The sequence below is a fragment of the Bos taurus genome, chromosome 9 (genome assembly GCF_002263795.3).
Source record: "Bos taurus isolate L1 Dominette 01449 registration number 42190680 breed Hereford chromosome 9, ARS-UCD2.0, whole genome shotgun sequence".
NCBI lineage: Eukaryota > Metazoa > Chordata > Mammalia > Artiodactyla > Bovidae > Bos > Bos taurus.
The window spans coordinates 56,944,042-56,966,437 of record NC_037336.1 but is presented as its reverse complement, the minus strand read 5'-3'; the positions used below and the strand labels follow the sequence as shown (position 1 = coordinate 56,966,437).

Genomic DNA, 22,396 nt, shown 5'->3' with positions numbered 1-22,396 from the left:
GAAAGTATAAAATTAAATTCTAAAATTTATTTGTAAGTGAATTGTTTCAGCATTCACAATGGTGTGTTTGTATGTGTGTTAAACAGACAGAAATGTAGACAAAAATACTTCCCAGGGAAATAATAAGAGCTAAATTGTACTGAGCACTTATTCTTGTGATAAGTACTTTCCAGCTCTAGAAGTGGGACATATTAATGTTTAGTACCATTTTACGGGTAACATAGAAGACAGGAAACATAGAAATTAAATTGTGTCCTTTGCATTACCCACAGAGTGATAGAATTAGTCCCAAGTGGCCTGTATTCAAACCCTCTGCCATCACCCACCACACTATGCTGCCTCTTCCAGCTGTAAATGGTAAGTAGACTCACATTGTTGGCCCACAAAATCCCACTTTATTCTATTTTTATTTAACTATAGAATTACTGAGATAGTCTGGATTTTGAGAGCTGGAGTGGTGGACTTTTCCATTCTAGAAGAAGAAAAATCTTCTTTTCCCCTTGTCTAGGTCTAATCTTAAAATGTCACAATCACAGCTCCTATCTTTCTGCAGATTACTGTTCCTTAAAAAACATTCTCACCATGTCTTTGCCTCGTCTAACCAGGTATTGGTAAATAGCCCTTCCTCGTTTCTCACATCAAGTCCAATTTCTTCTACTTGATTTCAAATTCTTCCTTAATCTTTCTCGGTTATTATAACCGATGATACCTCCGACTCTTTTCAGCATCAGGAAGGTGCTGCTGTTTGGCCTTGTTTGCTAATTATCTCGTCCCTGCCTCCCCATTTCACCTGGGTCCCCATGGCTGTGCCCTGTTGCTCTGTCTCCTGGGCATTCCTGCTGCCCTAGCCTATCACAGAAGCATCCATCCATGCTCAGCAATTAGTTTTCTCCCTCAACACCCGTCTTACTACTACCTTCACTGTACCCCATTTATCCTTCAGAGCACCTGATCCACACTACCTTTTAAGAAAAAAAAAAAAACAATTTGAATTAATTTGCACTTCAAGGATTCTAAAATATTTATAAAGTGTCTACCAAGTGCCAGAAACAGCTGAGTCCCAAAGGACACAAAACAAAGATTTCCATTTGGCTTCTGCCCTCCAAGAGCACTTGATCTAGTGGGAGAGACACACACATACAGAATCTGACAGAACACAGTCGGGAAGTTGCAGCACCACCAGCAGAAGCAAAACACAGAAGATAGAATTCTGGCTGTTGGGTGTTCAGTGAAGGCTTGGAAGAAAACAGCTTCCGAGTTGTGTGTTGAAAAGGGGGAATTCTCCCATGTAGGAAAGTGGAGAGAGAATGTGAGAAAGGAGCACAAAGCTATGGAAGCAAAGATGTCGATTCTATTGCTCTGACTCAGAAAGAGCATAATTAATTCATCCTTCAAGCATCATGGCCAGGTGTTGGTTCTATAAACTCCATTCCCACCACATCCTTTTTTTCTGGTCAGAACTGCCAATAGCTCTTTATTGCCTCTTCCATTAGACTCAGCTTCTCTGAGCTTACTCTCCAGGTTTCCTGCAGTTCATCCCTATTTTTTTCTTTTTCTTGTTTAAAGTGAACCATTTTAAAAGTCTTTATTGAATTTGTTACAATATTTGCTTTTGTTTTATATTTCGGGTTTTGGGCCATGAGGTGTGTGGAATCTTAGCTCCCTGATCGGGGATCAGATTCGCTCCCCCTGCATTGGAAGGTGAAGACTTAACCACACAGGACTTCCAGGGAAGTTCTCATCCCTGCATTTATATATACCATAATACACAATATTACTGGTTCCTTTGCAAATCTGAAGGATGATATTCTTTGGTGTTTGCTGGTTTTTGTTTTTCAATTAGATCAGAAGAGGTTTAATTGCTTCTGTCTGCTGGCCCTGCATCACACCTAAGCTCACAGGTATTTGCTCCTTTAGGAAGAGTGCAGCCATTGAAATAGCCACAGGAGCCCATAATTACCTCCTGCCTATTTCTCAGGTCAAGCTAAGTAGGTTTGTTTGTAGAGTCAGATTCCTGTGGTTTCTGTTAAGTTGGGTTCCAGTGAATACACCTGGAGCTCAGCGTGCAGGTGGTGACTATTTAAGTGGAAACACGAAATTACAGTAACACATGACCAGCAGATACCCGGCCCAGTAGATCCCTAAAACACTCCGTGCAAATATCAGAGCTGAAGAAAGATGTGGGTCTCTTTTGTATGGAAAGAGGACATTTTAGCCTCATATTCCATCCGGTTTTCTCTTAACAGTGCTTATTTCTAGCTAATTGACAGAGACACACCAGATTAACTTTAGAATTTTCTCTTGTAATTTGCTATAGGTCTTACCATCTGTGTAATAAGTATCTGCAAATTCACGTCACTTTAAAAAAGTGTGTGAGTTGTTTGTCTCTTTTCTGTGAATTGCAAAATGTAGAAACTATGATGTGTATGAATGCTAGTTCTACATAAGAAGCTTATTTATCTCTATTTGTTTTTCTCGAGTTTGTTTTCCAGTCATTCACTTTATTTAGTTTTGGTTCCATAGTGAAATGGTGAGACTTGAACAGTGAGTGTTTGTCTTCTGTTAAACTAGAATCAGCATTACTTAAAAACAAATGCTTCCTTTGTTTTTTCTTCTGAGCATCTTTAATTAAGATCTACGATCAATCATTCATTAAAAACATACTGTGTTTCTTTAGTTATATATAAAGTCTACAAATATACTTAAAGTCCATGAACTTAAAAGGGAAAACAAAGATAATCTTCAGTAGTAAAAACCTGGGATATCTAAAATAGAAATATATGTTGTAGTGTACATCTTATGGAGCTTTGTTATTCGTGGAAGTTTGGAATAGACAACACCTCACTTGTTACTCTCCCCAAATCATCAAATGTCTGCAATTTGAGAATCCCTACTATTGTTCCACACCTAAGGGATTTCTAGTGCTGTCACAGAGCCATGGAATACTAGACTAGAGCTACTTTATTGCCACTTACCAACCTTTGTGAAATAGGCCCAATTAAATTAGATCAATTAATTACATTTATTTTAACCTCAAGGTCAATCAGAAGAGGTCTTTTATTATTTAATTATACATTTAATTACATTCAATCACTGAACTTGAAAAAAAAAAAAAAAACCCTTACAGCACTTCACTCTAATGAGACTTACAGAAGCATCCTACTGAAATATTTTCTTCTCCTGTTCATAGTCTTCAAGCTGTGCTGTGATGCATTAGACAATAGAGCAGTTGTGTCGGGGCTACTGAAGGGCCATGGCCATAAAGCCGAGAACATGCTGTTCCCTTCAGAGCAGCTTGTATGTTTGCAGTCACCATGCACTGTCTTTTATCATTTATTAATATCAGTAAATATAATCTTTTGGATTGAATTTAAGAATTTGATCACCTCTTTGATTTCTCTCAGAAATTCCTCTCGAAATTGGTATTGAGTTTTCATTGCAGCTAACATGAAACAAAGGGTAACAGTAGGAGATAAAAATACTCCAAGAAAAAAATTGTTACTGATTATTGAAAGTATTACAATCTGATTTTTATTTAGCAATAGAACTTGTACATTCATCATAATGGCTTTATTCTTTTGGAGGAAAAGAAGAGTGTTGGTAGAATAGTGTATTTTTGTATCCCTTATGGATCCAGGACTTTAAGAGATCATTTGACTGCCGGTCAACGTTTCAGGCTATGTTATCATCACTGTGTGAACTTAGCAAGTGCATCCTTGCTTGTTGGAGAGTTGGGATAGCCAAGACCTCACGATTATCTTTCAATTTCAGCGTCGCCTACCCTGAGCCTCAACATCAGGAGCGTGATAACTAGTGATAGCACGTCACCTGGTATCTGCCTAGTCTCATTTTTTGAAATATGTTTGGATATTTGTTCAATGTTTGTAGACCTTACAACGGTAATGCTGGAGAAAAAGGGATGATTTAGTTTTCTTCATTTCATGTGCAAGCTGGTCTGATCACTGTCAGCGTCATTGATAAATAATCAGACAACCAGGTTGATTACTTTTCCCATTTTCTCTGGACTCTGTGTGTTTGTTTCCTGCAGCACCTTAAATGCAGAGACTCTCCAAGTTGCTGCATGATACTAAATGTATAAGATATTTGTCAGGGTCCCATGACCCTGACATTACCTTTCCCATGCAAATATTCTTGTTAGCACCATGCCATTGTAGATTCAATAAGGAACAAAAGAGCTTTAATTAAAATATTTGATAGTATGGCTCTTCGACGACATAGTCTTGTTATTCTGTAATAATTACAGTGGAATTAAGTCTGTGTGCAGAAGGAGGCGATGCAAAGGATATTAATTTCTTTGTATTCTGATTAGCCCCCTGAAATATTTCAATAAAACCTTTACTCTAAACATCTCCTTTCATGATACTGTGTAAAAAAATAAAGAATGCATAAGGGACATAAAGGAATCCACCAATGATTGGAGACAGGATTTTCTTTACATTGTCTAATAGACTCGTTTATTATTGTAAGCTGGTAAAAAGAGACTTATGATTCGTGTTGAAGAAAGAGTTATTTGTGCTTGATACATTGAAGACACTGTTCAAAAGCAGTTTGTCCTTATAAAAGGATGACCCCTGTAGTAATTCTTAGGCAAGGAGGGACAAATTCAACCAACAAAAAGCACATCTCGCCCCGAGTTCCCCATGATTTCTCTACATATAGCAAAAAAATACACATCAGTAATTTATTTGAACATGCACATCAGTGAGTAGCACAGTTCTAGGCTACTCAGGAAACAAAAGGGAGAATATCAGCATTACCTAAATAAAAAAGAGAGGTGAATTACACCATTTTAATTGTCTTTAAAACACGGATAGGAGGAGCAATTAAAATAGCGTCCTAAATAGTACTAGCTAATGTAGATTACATAAGTATACAATATGATTCAACTCAGAGTGCTCTGACAAGCATAAACCACCAGTCCTAGAAAACAAGGCCCAGATCAACTGCTGAGAAAATGTTAGATCCAGATGTAATAAAAGTTACTTTTATTTCAGTCCTGAATGCAAAACACAAGTCACATGTGAAGACAGCATTCTAAAAAAGGTGGCTCTGTTAAAGCAAGGAGGCCGTTTCCTTTTGCATTTTTATAACGTTTGAGTTCTCTTGCCAACATTTGCTTTCTCTACCCTTCCTCCCCTGAGCACTAATTTATCAAAAAAATAAAAAAAGAAGAAGAAGATTTCAAGGTGCAAGTTGTACATTCTTATCATTATACCGTTTCATCTCTTTCTGGAAGACAGTATTACAATCAGTATTACAAGGTTAATTACTTTTCTCTGAATATCTGGTTCACATACATGTATTTCAAAATCAAAATGTTGATTGGGAAAAGAAACCTACCAACGAGAGAGTGATGCATCATACCCTTCCTATTGTGCTGTGTGTCTTTCCCATCCCTTCTCCCTTTCCCTGTAAAGAGCTGTAAAAAATTTAAGGCAGATGAGGTATATTGCTGAAGGAAAAAGTTATTTTTGAAAAAAAAAACTCAAAAAAACTTTTATTCTGCCCTTCTACTCAAGAAAGACTACTCAACTATAAATCTAGTGCTAGAAAAAAGCAGGAAAGACACCGTTTGCATGTACCCTACTATGTCTTCTATTTCTAGAATGGCTTTTTGTTAATTTAATAGAAAAAATAAGCACCTTAAGCTATGAACAAGAAAAGAACTTCATTATTAGTGAGTCTAGAATCCAAATGGAATTAAGAACACTCACTCAAACTCTTTCACTCATTCTCACAAAGGCCAATGCTACTGATTAGAATTGTAAAGTGCTGTACTTAGTATAAACACTTGTATACACTGCAGACACTGAAAAATAACCCTCAAGCACATTGTGTTATAGTTCCAAAAATATATTTACAGTCTATTACAAAGATTACAAATGGAAGTGTCTAGGTGACTGTATTACGCTAATTAAAATTATTTTACAGATTATTTTTCCTTAGGGACAAAAAACATTTTAGTGAAATTAAAATGATTTTTTCTAGTCAATCAAAAAATAAATTAAAATATCAAATAACACTGTACAGTGATTTAAAAGGAAAAAAAAGGGGGTGGGGAGGGGCTTGGGAAGCAATCAGTTTGAGTTTTTCTATAGCCATCTTTGGTCCTAAATGTGGGAAAACACATTATGTAGCACTGAAAATACCTGTTCTTTTGTGATGCTCTGCAAGTAAAATAGAAAAATATAGTGCATTTTCAATGTATTCAGAGCCCACTACAGAGAAATGTGTGTACAAAACAAGACAGTATAAATAAAATTTACAAGTTTTACAAAGGAACATTTACAGGTTTTGTTTCTGTTGTTTGTTTGTTTGTGGGTGCCCACATTATCAAACAAGACCAATTATGACCGATCCCTGGGATCTTTCTCTATTAAAATAATTATTATAAACAGCCCAATTCTCTTTGGAAATACAACAGTTCAATTCTGGGGTAGTTCATGATTTTCCTAACTTTTGAAAGCATTACTCACAATAGGTATACATTCCTGAAATAGCTATAAAGACACATTTAATTATTGCTTATGAAATTCTAACACAGTAATCAAATAACATGGTTTAATAAATAAAGCTTTAAAAAAAAGCCAGATCCTTCACCTCTTCCTGACGTGGTAAAAAGAGTTCTTTCAACTTCTCACATCAGTGTTCACAAATAAAAATACTTTTTTTTTTTTTTAAACTGCAATGGTGATATTCTGTGCAGCAACTTTGTTTTTGAAAGGTGAAAATTGTGAACTGCCCCTTTTATCATGCTTCAGAGTTCTAACATAAATCTTAATTCTTCCCTTTAATGTTTGGACTGCATTAAACAGAATAGGATATAAAATATATGCCAACTATTTCTCCTAAATTTCCTAAATGTTTTGATATTGAAAAAATTGTGATGTGCTCAGATTAAATTTTAGATAACACTGGATAGTTCTTGCTTTCAGAGATTTGCCTTCACCAACATTCTTTAGATGAAGTGCCTTATCTTTTTTTTATATAATCATAAACCTACAATTTGAGTGTTTATTAAATTCTGTCTAGTAAAATCACTCTATAAACAATCTGTTAAAAGTGCCTTATAGTATTTATGGATCATTATTGCTATTTTCATTGAAAAGATAGTGTTGTCAGATCTTTACAAAAAAATTTCTTTTTAAAAAATATCAGAGAGCTTGGCAACTTGCATTTTCTCAACTACCTGCCAATTAGCAAACAATATCAAAACAGCACTGATTAAACAAAATTAAATGACATAAAAGGGATACCAATGTTCTGACAGAGATATATCTTCAATCATGCTATTTCTTTTTAAATTTGAGATTCTTTCAAAGGTACCCAGTGTAGTAATGTGTCATAGATTAACACTACAAAGGTCCAAGCTATAAACAATTTTCTAAAAGAAAGTCCTTATGAAGAATAAACACAAATGATTTTAAAAAGGAATAGTCTGAAATCACATATTTAAGGAAAATATTTCATTGATTTTAACAATAAGATCATGATTTTATTTGACAAATATATTCTTTCTTAAATTCTTTATGTACATTTTAAAAAGTCTATCAGATAAAAAGGAGGTTAGAGAGCTCAAGGTGTTTGGATGTTTTCAGGTAGTACTTTGTTTATTGTCACTGCTGTTTGCCTGGCCACCGGTGGTGGATCCTCAATTCCCTTTTTATATATTCTGGTGGCACTTAGGAGTTCAAGTCTATAGGTGCTTCTTAAATCTTCAGTTCACTGTAGGAAGGACCCAGGACATCAACTGTCTGCTAGCAGCATTCTATGCATATACTGAAGGCCAGTACTGTTCTCTTGTGGTCCATAATCTCCCTCATAAGGGAGAAACGCTTATCACACTTGGATGCCAGTTCCATGTAAATGGAGCATTTGCGCTCTCATAGTCTGAATGCTGCTCATGATTTTCTTCTGATGGCCCACCAGTGTGATCCCTAAACTCATCACATCCCTGAAAAAGACAAATACATTTTATTGTTAGTTATCGTACATTTTATTTCATACTCAACTGTCATTAACTTTTTAATTAATCTGTTTATCTTAGGGGAACAGGATCTTATCTTAGAGTTCTTGGATATTAGGATTCTATTCCTTCACTGAGTTGGATTGGCAACCTGCATCTACATTCTCCTTTGTAAAAATCTACTGCTCAGGCTCTCAATGTGTCAGTGACAAGTTATTTTTAAACTGATTTGACCTTTGATATAAGAAAGTATCTTCTATACAGTTTTAATTCTGTGTTGTTTTTTTTTTTTCACTACAAGTCTGCAGTACTTTTTGGAATAAAAGAGAACAAAATTAAAAAAAAAAACAAGCAGTGTCATTCTAATTAAATAGATCCCTAAGGTTCTGACTGTGTATGTCTCAGATACAAGGTAATTCAACATCAGTAAAATCAAATTGATGACAGAAAAGTAGAATTTTACAATTCTTGAACTGAAAGAAACTTAGGGACCATAAAGTTCAACTGTTCACTTTCAATATAAGGAAACTCAGGTCCCACAACAAGTTCAAGGTAGAGTTGGGACAAGAACATTTTCCTAAATTCCCTGTCCTTATTTCAAGTCTTTATAGAAGCAAAAGTTTCATTTCTAGTATCCTATATTCCATTTCCCAGAGCCTCTTGGGATGGTATCTTTGTCTGTGTGTGTGTGTGTGTTTCTGTGTGTGTGTATATATATATATATATATATGCATATACATTTTTTCTTGTTGTACATAAGCATATATGTATGCACACTTAATATTGTACACAAATAGAGCCATACTGTGTAAATTGTTCTGTAACTTGTGGTTTTCACATTACAACATATATTGGCAGCTTTCAAAAGAAAAGAGAGTATCAAAGTCCGAAAGTTATTATTAACTTAAGGTAAAGTTATATATATGTGTGTGCTCAGTCGTGTCACTCAGTTGCGACCCCATGGACTGTAGCCTGCCAGGCTCCTCTGTCCATGGGATTTTCCAAGCAAGAATACTGGAGTGGGTTGTCATTTCCTACTCCAGGGTATCTTCCTGACCCAGGGAACCCACGTCTCCTACATTTCCTGTATTTCAGGCAGATTCTTTACTGCTGAGCCATAAGGTAAGGTTAGGAAATATTATTTGCAATGTAGTATTCTTAAGTCTATGTGAAGTTTAAAATGTTTAATTGTTAAAATAGGATACAGTATGAATGGAAACATTTTTTGGCTCTAGCAGATCAAGAATCATCAAGGATCAAGCAAAGTATTATCTGAGTTTAATTAGCATGTTGTAATTCTGAGCATATTATTGCTTGTATTCTTACTTTAGTTCAATCATTTGACTACATTTTGGACAAAAATATTCCTTAAAGTGTACAATACCTGTGTTTGATAGTTTGAAAGTGAAAGTGAAATCCCTCAGTCTTGTCCGACTCTTTGCGACCGCATAGACTGTAGCCTACAAGTCTCCTCTGTCCATGGGATTTTCCAGGCAATACCACTGGAGTGGATTGCCATTTCCTTCTCCAGGGATCTTCCCAACCCAGGGCTTGAACCCGGGTCTCCCGCATTGTAGACAGACGCTTTACCGTCTGAGCCACCAGGGTAGTATTTGATAGTTTAAATTTGCCATAAGTCAGCTGTATCTGTGTATGGACTGTGCTACAGACCTCTCCTAGTGGGCCAAATGACTGAGCTTAGGTATCTACAAGTAGTTCAAATATAGCAACAGTAGAGTACTGCAGTATTTCCTAGCTGTGGTCTAATAAGACTTTGAGAAGCACAGTTTTTCAGGAGAGTAGACTGCTTTGGAGAGACAGGTGTAAATACATCAGCTCTACCCACGTGGTGCTTAGCAGAAAACCAACTAAGAGAGCAGGCGCATGCCAAAATTCACGTATGTGCCATTTCCTAACATGCCAGGAAAGACTACATGATTGCCAGCTTTCTTTTTATGTGAAAAAATGTGAAACACTTCTCACAACAGTACATAAATAGCATCCTGCTAATAGAACCTTCATAACTGTTTCCCATTTTCAAACACCCTGACTGAGAGGAACTGCGTTGCCCACAAGAGCTATGCTGCAGCTAAGGCAGCTGGGTCCAGAGATACTAAATGTATTTCTACATAATCAGTGATGGGGCTGGAAAGAAAAATTTAGTTCTTTATACTCCCACTTCATAGCAATTTCAGTTTTTTTAAAATCAGGTCATTCTTCAGGTTAAACAAATGAGTCAATCAATCACATAACTTTCAAAGCTTAAGTTAAATTCTTATTACGGTTAATTGAATTAAGCTTTCTTGAACTTCTCAGAAAGTGATCATACTGCATTTCATAATGTACTTAGATAATGAAACTTTGAAATTTTTTTAATGTTTGATACAAACATGATGAAAAAAAATTCTCTTTTGCAATGGAGAAAATTTCCCCAGTGACTAGGAATCTAAATAATAAAAGAGGAAGTCTCACTGGTTGATGTGCAGAATACTGACTGTGGAGAGAAATTAGACACCACTTACTACTGAGCCAGTTTAGGGCAAATATTTAAATTCTCTGAGCCTTAGCCTTGTTGTGTGTAAAACTATTGACTATTGACTTAAGAAAATTATTGCCATGAAGGTTGAAAAAGATATCATGTGTTCAGAAGTCTATTAGCAAAATGCCTGGGACATGGTACACACTTAGATAATTTTCTTCCTGCTTTTGGGGTTCATATGTCTTTAATAGATGGAAGATGACCTAATGTATAATGCTTGAATTGACCTGATACATTCACAAGTATAATTTTAGAAGTTGAAGCTTACTCAATAGTCATCCTGGCCACTGATTCAAGGGAGTTGTAGCCGGCTGCTGTGAAGTTATCTTTATATCTTTCCATCTTAATAGCTTGTAGCCATTCTCCAACTGAACAGAAGGTAGTGAAGTCAGGAGTGTTTTGATCCAAAAGAGGGCTTATTGGCCTGGGTGAGAATAAAACAGGAAAGCAAATTTTTCCTTGAACTACTAAAGAAAGCATGTCTTGGCCCCCAGAAAAATAAGGATATATGAAATAAAATTACATATTTTAATTGATGTTATAGTAACAAATAAACAGATATGCTAATAAAAATCTAATGTGTAAAGGTTGGCCAATAACTACAAACTCCAAATGGATAAGCAACAAAGTCCTAGTGTGTAGCACAGGGAACTATATTCAATATCCTGTGATAAATCATAATGGAAAGGAATATGAAAAAGAATGTACATACATGTATAACTGAGTCACTTTGCTATAAGGCAGAAATGAACACAACACTGTGAATGAACTATACTTAAATGAAATAAATTAAAAAAAAAATCTACTAACTCCAAAATTTCTATTTTATTTAGATATGATGAGTATCTTCCATGTATTTTTCAAAGTACAGCCAATGATATTTGTAACCAGTAAATATTTGTTAATCTGCTTCTCTGAAACTAACTGGGAGCAAAGAAAACACAGACTTTCTCAGAGGGTGCTTTTGAGAACATAATACACCCACTGTACTAATGGGACTCTTATAAGCACCTTGTGAGTTCATGCTTCTTCATAAGGGCCTGACTATACTACAGATACAGTGCAACAGGTTTACCTGACAACTGGAGCTGAATAACTACTAATCTACATTATCATGGAGCAAGCCAAGTGTAAAACATAAATGGGGTGGTTAGGCTCTTTTTAATGAGCATACGTCTTAAATCATGTATTGAATTACCTTTATAAACTTTAACTTCATGGAATCATTTTACTATTAAACTTGAAACCAAACAATCCAACAGATAGTATGGATATAATAATGATAATAATGATAATAAAAAACTAAGGCAACAGCAATAAAAATACATGTAATAGCAATGGTTTGAAAATATAAAATGCCACTAAATCACACACATCCAGTTCAGAAATTTTTCTAAAATGATGACCAGTGATATTGATTCTAAATATTTCAAAAAGCAATAATAATTAATAAGTCTCTTTTAAATTGATTTAACTAAGTTAAGCCATCTGAAAAGAAAAAAAAAATTAACTTCTATTAAAATAACAAATTTATTATGAACTTGAATAATTTAACACAAATGTCAACATACTGTTGGGGTGGAGCTGTGGAAATAAATGATTCATGTGAATGTTTGAATTTCTCCCAGATTTCATTTCCTTAGCTATTTCTTACCTACTACATGTTCCCAGGGGTGTCTTCAGACTATTTGGGTTTCGAATCATTTTGTCTAGAATTCCAACTATCTGTTCAAACTTTGGCCTTTCAGCACGTTCCTTCTGCCAACAATCCAGCATCAGCTGGTGAAGACCAGCTGGGCAGTCCATGGGTGCTGGCAGGCGATAACCTTCTTCTATTGCCTTTATAACCTAATAGCCAAAGGATATTAAAATATTACTGACTGAGGTTCAACTAGAATAAAATCAACTGCCCAGGAGGCAGAGTGATTTATCCACATAAGAGTAAAGCACACTGCTATGTGAAAGACTTACTTTTTTTCCCCCAAAACATCCATGAATAGTAAGCATGTTATTAAGGGATACATGAAGTTCAGGGTATGATGACATTTCCTAGTTAATTCAGCAATAGGGAACAGCAATTAAGTTCACCCAGGGTGCAACAGATGGAAAATTTTTTAATGTCATCCCAGAGGTTTTCAAAAGGGAAGATGTTATGGAATGATTTTATTGTATATAGCTGTGCATGTACATATCTTTCTGTACATTTATGAATTCCTCAAGTTGTAAAAAGAAGTTTTGAGTTACCCAGAAGTAGTCCTGCCCTGAAAGTTTCACTTTCTGCAGAGTTCAAATGATATTATTTCAACAAGACATCCAACTATGTGAATGTACTATGACGGAAAATGCTCCAAGCACACTATTGTTTTAAATAACATGAAGCACATATGCCTATGGAGTGTATAGTGTTACAAGATACAGTTTTGTTCTAGAACTGATTTGTATTGTTCAGAAAGCTATTGGATCGTTTCTCAACTCTGAGTCCAGTGACCTCAAACAGGCAGATTGAAACCACCCTCGGGGCATGGAGTAGAGAAAGGATTATACCAGGAAATAGGGAAAGGTTACAAATCAGAGTTTGCCCACTCAGAGCACCTGGCTGTTCAACTTCATCAGCACATTACTGTCTATTTACTGTCTATTACTACCTAATAACAACTTAAGAAGCTTTGAATGGTAGTACAAAATAAGCCTTCATAAACACTGTGCATGGAAATTAGCCCCCAAATTATTTATTTAGATGGGTTTTTTGTTTATGTGGAAAGCAAAAGTAGATTTTATTTTATTTTTTCTTTTGCAGCGCTTTTATTGATCTGTGTAGATATACAATTATCTTAAGTTACAATTATATAACTTTTAGTAATTAACTGGACTACAGGAAAAATCATACAGAAAGTTTGTACCACAAAATCATGTCCCGAAGGGATTAGGCTTCTCAGTAACAGAGAAATATAGAAGCTCAAAAGGGTCAGCAACCTCTCATAACTAGAGAGAGGAGAACACAATCTACTATATGTGGAAATGAGACTTCATAAAAGTCTCTTTCAAATATCCCCTATTACAAAAGGGAATGCCTATTAAAATGTCATTATTTATTCTATATAAAACAACCTTTCTATCACTTCAAAAACTTTTTTTTTTTGGCTTCAAAATTAAAAAAAAAAAAAGGCCAGTCCTTTAGATAGATTTTGTGAAAATTATGTCAATACAATATCCAAAGATTTCCATTATCTACTGTCCTTACTCAAAATCACCTGCATGTACCAGGTGCAATTTTGTAAACTTCACCACTGATGAGCCTATTCCAAAGCAGAATTTTTCAGCAATACAGAAGACACAGTCCTCACAGTTATGCTTTAAAATAGATATATTCAAAATATAAATAATCTCTCCAGACTATTATTTTTCCTAAAGACTAAACTCTAAATTTAAAAAAACAAAATGGAGGTTTTCAAACCAATGATGTATGCAGCCCATTCTCATGACACAGTCATTTAAACTTCTCATAAAATCAGAAATTGTTACAAATCTAAGCAGCAGAGGGAAAATAATAGGAAGGCAAAAAGAAAAATAAAAACAAAATAAGGACTTGTAAAAAATCAAAATATTATTCAAGGGGGATTAACAAATCTTTCGATGCTAACATAAGAGTAGTAGAAATGTAGGGAAAAAAATGACTCTGAAAAAAAAAAAAGAGGTAACCCTGAGTTTTTGAAGAAAATAGGACTAAAGTAGGCAGACAAAAGCTGTCTTTAAGAAATGTTGATGAACTTATTGTTTTCAGGGAAATATAGCCTTGCTTGCTGACTTTAAAAAATAGCACATTTAAATATAAGAGGTTGTAAGATCGAATACTTGGAAAAGACTGTGATGCTGGGAGGGATTGGGGGCAGGAAGAGAAGGGGACGACAGAGGATGAGATGGCTGGATGGCATCACTGACTCGATGGATGTGAGTCTCAGTGAACTCCGGGAGTTGGTGATGGACAGGGAGGCCTGGCGTGCTGCGATTCATGGGGTCGCAAAGAGTCGGACACTATTGAGCGACTGAACTGAACTGAACTGAAGATGGAATAAGCAAAGTAGCTAGCATCAACAATTTTTCAAGAAAATCCTTAGTATAAGAACCACAGTGTTCACTTTTCTTTAAGGGAAATTTATACATGCAAACTGATAAAGTTTAAAAGTTAAAGAGATAAACTTAACTACAGTAATTTTTGAAAGTTTTCATAAATATAAAATCCTCAGCCCAAATTCTCCCCTGATCACTAGGTGGTAGGTCCACCAGTTTACCAGACATCTTCCCTTGGACTTTCCATAGTAACCTCATACTTTATTTAAAATTGATTTTTTTTTTTACCGTTTCCCCAAAGCTCTTAGTCTTTCAATTAACGACACTTCCAGTCATCCCAGTCCGAAAAGCTGAAGTGAGAACAATCTAGACTTTCTTATATGTATAGCCAATTAGTGACCACTTTCTGATGATATTACTTCCTAAATACAATATATTCAAATGATAGAAGCATTTTTTCATATATGTATATGGATCTCTCTGCAACATTTTGGGGGTTCCTTGGTGGCTCAGTGGTAAAGAGTTTGCCTGCAGGAGACATAGGTTTGATCCTCTGGAGAAGGAAATGGCAACCCACTCCATTTCTCTTGCCTGGAGAAGAATCCCACGGACAGAGGAGCCTGGTGGCCCATAGTCCATGGAGTCTCAAAGAGCCGGACACTACTTGGCAACTAAACAACAACAATATGGATCTTGTACAGTGCTGTAATTGGAAATGGCTTTATTCTGAAAATTAGGTTAGTGGGTTAGTGTAAATTAATTCTGCTTATGTATTTTTGCTTTAAATATGATTTACCCTAAAGATTATTATTAATTTTGCAAACAGCAACTTTTAAAATGTTACCTTATATTTGTTTCATTAAATTGGTATTGGAGGGATAGGAAGAAGTATTGTAGAAAATACCACAAATGTATTAGATTAAAATAGAACACACAGAAAAAATATACATATATATATATATGTGTGTGTATATACAATGGAGCTGTTTTCCCGTAGTTATGTGGTGGTCTTTACAAAATCACACATTATGGGATTTTTCCGTCAGTGCTTTATTTTGAATAAAAGCTATGGAAAAAACACCTTGGCCTTTAGTCACTTTAATCAGTATTGATACTGAATGCTAATGAAAGTCATATGACTGAATTTAAAAATTTTTCCTATTTATGACTTATAACTACAAATGCTGGATATCATTGCAAAAATTCCTGTAAAATATCCTTTTAAAAAGCACACTAGAAAACATACACACATGGGAACTCCACAAAGATCACAAATATTTAACTGCAGGAGGAATTCAATTAAAAAAAAAAAAAAACTTTTAAATGCAAAGAATTTCATGTCGCTTTGTATAAGACTCCAGGGACATCACTGTTCTAGGATTCAAAACTGCTCTATGTTAAACAAGTTAGATAAAAGTCAAAATAATGTGCTTTGGAAAGCTGGATTAAGTTATTTAAACAGAGGTTCAAGTTGTGAATAAGTAAATAACTAGCAAAACTTTATATACTTAAAATGACCAAATAACAAACAACTGTGGGGGGGGGGGCATTTTTTTTAACTGGGAAAAGTGGCTTTCCTCATATTTAGGTTGTTTGTATTTGAATATATACAGTATTTTTCTGAATTCTCAGGACTTTATCCCCAGACTCATAAGATTAGGGCAGTGTTTATCATTTTCTACCAACTCCTATTTCCCACTTGTAGATTTTTCTCAGAAGTCCTGAAAAGAACAAAGCAAGTAGAAAAATCTTTCCTTTCTCATTTCCCTCTAAATAATCTTTTAAAAGTACATCTAAACTTTACCATGATTCTCCTAACATAATACTCTTCAATAGCTCTCCAATTAGAATTCTTTGGCTTTGAGCACAATATAGTCTTAAAATCTTTGTGCCAATGAATCATGTAGAGTACTATTAAATAACTCTACAGGAATGAAAGAGTTAATGAGCTTCTGTAGATATCCTACTGCATTACAGAAATTTGACAATGCCTATTATTATAACAGAGAACATTTATCAATACAAAATGAAACTTCTAGCTCTCAAAAACACAGTGGTTTACACGTTTTTAAAGGAGCAGAAGCAAAATAGAACATTTAAAATAAGAGATGTTCTCAACTGGCAATAGATTTAGGGACCCTAAAGTTCCCATTAACAATCATGCTCCTACCTACAGAGGCACCAGAGATGTGTGCTGGGAACCTTGGCCTCTATACAGCATGTTGTTGCTGTCCAGTCAGTAAGTTGGATCTGACTCTTTTGAGACCCCACGGACTGTAGCCTGCCAAGCTTTTCTGTCTATGGGATTTCCACCACAGGAATACTGGATTGGGTTGCCATTGCCATGTCCTTCTCCAGGGCATTTTCCTGACTCAGAGATCGAACTCACGTCTCCTGCATTGGAAGGCAGATTCTTTAAGGCTGAACCAGTGGGAAGACAGCTTTGTCATAATTCAAGGCAAGCCTGTTGAAGATAAACCCACCTCATGGGATGATGATTCAGACAGGACTGAAGCTTTGAGGCTCTGCAGCTTTTATTTGGTTAGCCTGCTAGAAAAACAACTTATCTTTTAAGGATACAAGAATTATAGTAAATATTTATTGAATACTTGCTATATGATTGAAAAGAAAGTGAAAGTGAAGTCGCTCAGTCGTGTCTGACTCTTTGCGACCCCTTGGACTGTAGCCCACCAGGCTCCTCTGTCCATGGGATTCTCCAGGCAAGAATACTGGAGTGGCCTGCCATTTCCTTCTCCATATGCTATATGATTAGCACTGTTTTAATTATCTCATTCAATCTTTACAGAAACCTTATTAGGCAAGTGTTACTATACTGATTCCAGAGACAAAGAATTAGAGGCGCTGAGAAGTTAAGCACAGAAAACATCATAGAGCTCTTAGTAGAAGGGACAGAATTTGACATAGGCTGTCTGACCAGAGCTGATGCTGTTAAGAGCTGCTTATATTTCCAACTGGGAAAACAAAAAGTGCACTGTTGCAAACAGTTACATATTCTCAGAAACAGCAAAAAACACACACTAAGATCCCTGATCCTACACTTCTTAAAGCATTACGTAATTATCCATGGAATTCATTGAAACAACTTTTTTGTAAAATTACTAGAACCCCCTTGGATTTCTGTGTCTAGATGTTGTCTTAGTACTCTAATAAGAGTCAAAGAACAAAAGAAGCACATTGACAGAAATTTCTAATTCTAGATCATTCCTAGAAGAATATGAAGTGACCAGGGTAAATGACATTGTAAGGGAACACTTACTTATCCATCAGGGGATACTTCTTTACTACAGAAGTAAAGAAATACTTGGAAAACAAACTCATTTGCTTGCCGAGATGTATTTCAGTATTATTACTAAAATTATCCCAAATAGGAAAAGGAGTACGTCAAGGCTGTATATTGTCACCCTGCTCATTTAACTTATATGCAGAGTACATCATGAGAAACATTGGACTGGAAGAAGCACAAGCTGGAATCAAGATTGCTGGGAGAAATATCAATAACCTCAGATATGCAGATGACACCACCCTTATGGCAGAAAGTGAAGAGGAACTAAAAAGTCTCCTGATGAAAGTGAAAGAGGAGAGTGAGAAAGTTGGCTTAAAACTCAGCATTCAGAAAACGCCAAGATCATGGCATCTGGTCCCATCACTTCATGGCAAATAGATGGGGAAACAGTGGAAACAGTGTCAGACTTTATTGTTTTAGGCTCCAGAATCACTGCAGATGGTGACTGCAGCCATGAAATTAAAAGACTCTTACTCCTTGGAAGGAAAGTTATGACCAACCTAGATAGCATTTTCAAAAGCAGACACATTACTTTGCCAACAAAGGTCTGTCTAGTCAAGGCTATGGTTTTCCAGTGGTCATGTATGGATGTGAGAGTTGGACTGTGAAGAAGGCTGAGTGCCGAAGAATTGATGCTTTTGAACTGCGGTGTTGGAGAAGACTCTTGAGAGTCCCTTGGACTGGAAGGAGATCCAACCAGTCCATTCTAAAGGAGATTAGTCCTGGGTGTTTTTTGGAAGGAATGATGCTAAAGCTGAAACTCCAATACTTTGGCCACCTCATGCAAAGAGTTGACTCATTGGAAAAGACTCTGATGCTGGGAGGGATTGGGGGCAGGAGGAGAAGGGGAAGACAGAGGATGAGATGGCTGGGTGGCATCACTGACTCGATGGATGTGAGTTTGAGTGAACTCCGGGAGTTGGTGATGGACAGGGAGGCCTGGCGTGCTGCAATTCATGGGGTCGCAAAGAGTCAGACATGACTGAGCGACTGAACTGAACTGAACTGACTAAAATATAACCATTGTAATTAAGGCAAAAAGGAGCATGAACAGACCTCATGATAATAGGCATATAATAACTCAAAATATGATATAACATGATTGGCTTCTGTTCTCCTGTTGTGCCAATTTTTATCTCATTAACTTCATAGGAACATGACCCATATTTTATGCAATTAAATATTTGGACCTCAATACAGAACTATGACAAAGTTTTACCAAAAAATCTACACTTCTTTTCTATCATAATATAAAACAAATCAAAGTAATAAATCAGTCATAACTTTTAAAAGGAAAAGTTGAGGGCTCACAATTTAGTTGAGAATAAATTTAGTTTTAAGCATATTATGTTTTCAAAGCTTTTAAGTGTCTTTTCATGGACCATTTTAAGGAATTACCTTTATGTCTCCTATCTTTATGAAAGTTTAATCTTTTATTATCCTTATGACTCCTACTAGTAAAACTAATGATGTATTGGCCTACCTTGAAATAAGAAGAAACAACTTTGTGGAATATGATAAACAGAAAAAAAAAGTAATCCATAGAATAAGAATTTTAAATTTTCATAATTTGACTATGAAAATTACATTTGAACTAAGACATAAAAGTGAAGTGAAAGTCGCTCAATCGTGTCCAACTCTTTGCGACCCCATGGACAATACAGTCCATGAAATTCTCCAGGCCAGAATACTGGAGTGGGTAGCCATTCCCTTCTCCAGGGGAGAAGGATCTCCTCCTGCAGGAGGACCAAGATCTCCTGCATTTCAGGCAAAGTCTTTACCAGCTAAGCTACCAGGGAAACCCAAGAACTGGAGTGGGTAGCCCATCCCTTCTTCAGCTGATCTTCCTGACACAGGAATCGAACTGGGGTCTCCTGCATTGCAGGTGGATTCTTTACCAGCTGAGCTACCAGGGAAGCCCATGTGAATTGAGACATAAATTCAATTAAAAGCTTCTGTGAATACCAAGTGTAAGTATTTCCAATTTGAGTATTACTTTTTATATTTGACTCCATTTATACACATACGGTTGCTCTTTGAAAAGTCATTAATGAAAAGGGCTAACCACCTACAGATAATAAAGAAGAATGAAAGCTGGAGATATATGGGAAAGCCTACTCTCTTGGCTTTAATTGCAAATGCTTAGATTCTAACTGTTTCTATTGCAGTTAAAACTCATGGACGTTATGGGCACATGAAAAAAATTTGGGTGTCAGTTCAGTTCAGTCGCTCAGTCGTGTCCAACTCTTTGCAACCCCATGAATTGCAGCATGCCAGGCCTCCCTGTCCATCACTGACTCCCGGAGTTCACTCAAATGCATGTCCATAAAGTCGGTGATGCCACCCAGCCATCTCATCCTCTGTCTTCCCCTTCTCCTCCTGCCCCCAATCCCTCCCAGCATCAGAGTCTTTTCCAATGAGTCAGCTCTTCGCATGAGGTGGCCAAAGTATTGGAGTTTCAGCTTTAGCATCAGTCCAATGAACACCCAGTACTGATCTCTTTTAGGATGGACTGGTTGCATCTCCTTGCAATGCAAGGGACTCTCAAGAGTCTTCTCCAACACCGCAGTTCAAAAGCATCAATTCTTCGGCACTCAGCCTTCTTCACAGTCCAACTCTCACATCCATACATGACCACTGGAAAACCATAGCCTTGACTAGACAGACCTTTGTTGGCAAAGTAATGTGTCTGCTTTTGAAAATGCTATCTAGGTTGGTCATAACTTTCCTTCCAAGGAGTAAGAGTCTTTTAATTTCATGGCTGCAGTCACCATCTGCTGTGATTTTGCAGCCTAAAACAATAAAGTCTGACACTGTTTCCACTGTTTCCCCATCTATTTGCCATGAAGTGATGGGACCAGATGCCATGATCTTCGTTTTCTGAATGTTGAGCTTTAAGCCAACTTTTTCACTCTCCTCTTTCACTTTCATCAAGAGGCTTTTTAGTTCCTCTTCACTTTCTGCCATAAGGGTGGTATCATCTGCATATCTGAGGTTATTGATATTTCTCCCAGCAATCTTGATTCCAGCTTGTGCTTCTTCCAGCCCAGCGTTTCTCATGATGTACACTGCATATAAGTTAAATGAGCAGGGTGACAATATACAGCCTTGACGTACTCCTTTTCCTACTTGGAACCATTTGGGTGTAAGTATCTTCATACATAAGCATATCATTTTTTCCTGACATGGTCTTGTTCATTCCTCTGTGTAGATTATGGCCAAAGCCCCCTGGCAACTGTCTACCTCACTGATTTTACAATACAGTCGCCTTCCATATCCTGAGACTTTGCATCTTCAGATTCTGCATCCATGGGTAAAAATACTCAAAAAGAAAAAGGAAAATCAGAACATTCCAGAAAGCACAACTTGAATCTGCCACATGCCAGTTACTATTTATACAGCATTTCCATTGTATTTATACCTATTTACATAATATCTATATTGTATTAGGCATTGTAAGTAATCTGAAGATAATTTAAAGTATACAGGAGGGTGTTCACAAGTTTAGTGCAAAAACAATGTCATTTTATATAAGGGACTTGAGTATTCACAGATTTTAGTGTCTGCCAGGGTCCTGGATCCAATATTCTATGGATACTAAGGGACTTCGTGCTCAGTCACTTTATTTATGTCGGACTCTGCGACCCCATGGACTGTAGCCTGCCAGGCTCTTCTGCCCGCACACATGCCCTCCTCCAGGAGATCTTCCCGACCCAGGGATCGAACCCATATCTCTTGCATCTCCTGCATTGGCAGGTGGATTCTTTACCACTAGCGTCACCCAGGAAGCCCCCTACTAATAAGGAGCACCCCCTTTTTTTTCTTCAGAGTAACCACAGAAACCTCACTTTATTTAGTTTTCAGCCCAGAGTTTGTGGCGTTCCTGACAAACCTAATTATCAAATTAGGTCTTAAGTTATCTTGTTTCACATGTCTTAAGAAAATTCTCTTATAATCTAAATTCTCTTATAATCGTATTTGAAAATTTGAGGGTTTTATAAAATCCTTGACAAATTTCTAGCACTAAATTTAAATCATATAAAGTGATTTCTTTCAATCAATCTAATATTTTAAATATTAATATCTCTGAAGAATATATAAAAGCATAATTTTCAGAAAAATAAAATATAGTCACATAAACAGGATTTCCAGAGACATCAAGGAGCTGGTAGATCATTTAAGTCTCTCCACAGTCTCCTACCTGGAGACTCCAAGTAAAAAAGCTTTCTCTAGAGAATCATTTTTACTATAGTGGAATTCATTATTTAAATTCAAGTTTGTTCCACTATTTGTATATTGAAAATGAAATATATAATTGATCAAATAGCAGTTTAACAGAAGTATAAAATAATGAATATTATCCTTTAGGAAGAATGTTAATATCAATGTCACTATAAAACCTGAACTGTGTAGGTAATCTCTTGCATTTAAATTTAATAATATAATTCAGACCTCTGCAATTGAAAAAAAAGAGAAAGATGGTGCTTAACGTTCTAGG

At 36.1% G+C, this 22,396-nt stretch overlaps 1 protein-coding gene across 5 annotated transcripts in view; it reads right to left on the bottom strand.

The window, feature by feature from the left end:
• Positions 1-4,452: 4,452 nt before the first annotated feature.
• Positions 4,453-22,396, bottom strand: part of EPHA7 (EPH receptor A7) — a 210,693-nt gene continuing 192,749 nt past the window's right edge. For 4 of the 5 annotated variants that reach the window (XM_024996777.2, XM_024996778.2, XM_024996780.2 and 1 more), the window contains exons 15-17: positions 12,181-12,374; positions 10,795-10,950; positions 4,453-7,975 (exon numbers count right to left, since the gene is read on the bottom strand). In XM_024996777.2, the coding sequence (XP_024852545.1) occupies positions 7,861-7,975; positions 10,795-10,950; positions 12,181-12,374 (465 nt within the window). In that variant the 3' untranslated portion in view covers positions 4,453-7,860. The remainder of the gene's footprint in view (positions 7,976-10,794; positions 10,951-12,180; positions 12,375-22,396) is intronic. The other variant, NM_001192726.2, reaches the window with a different exon arrangement.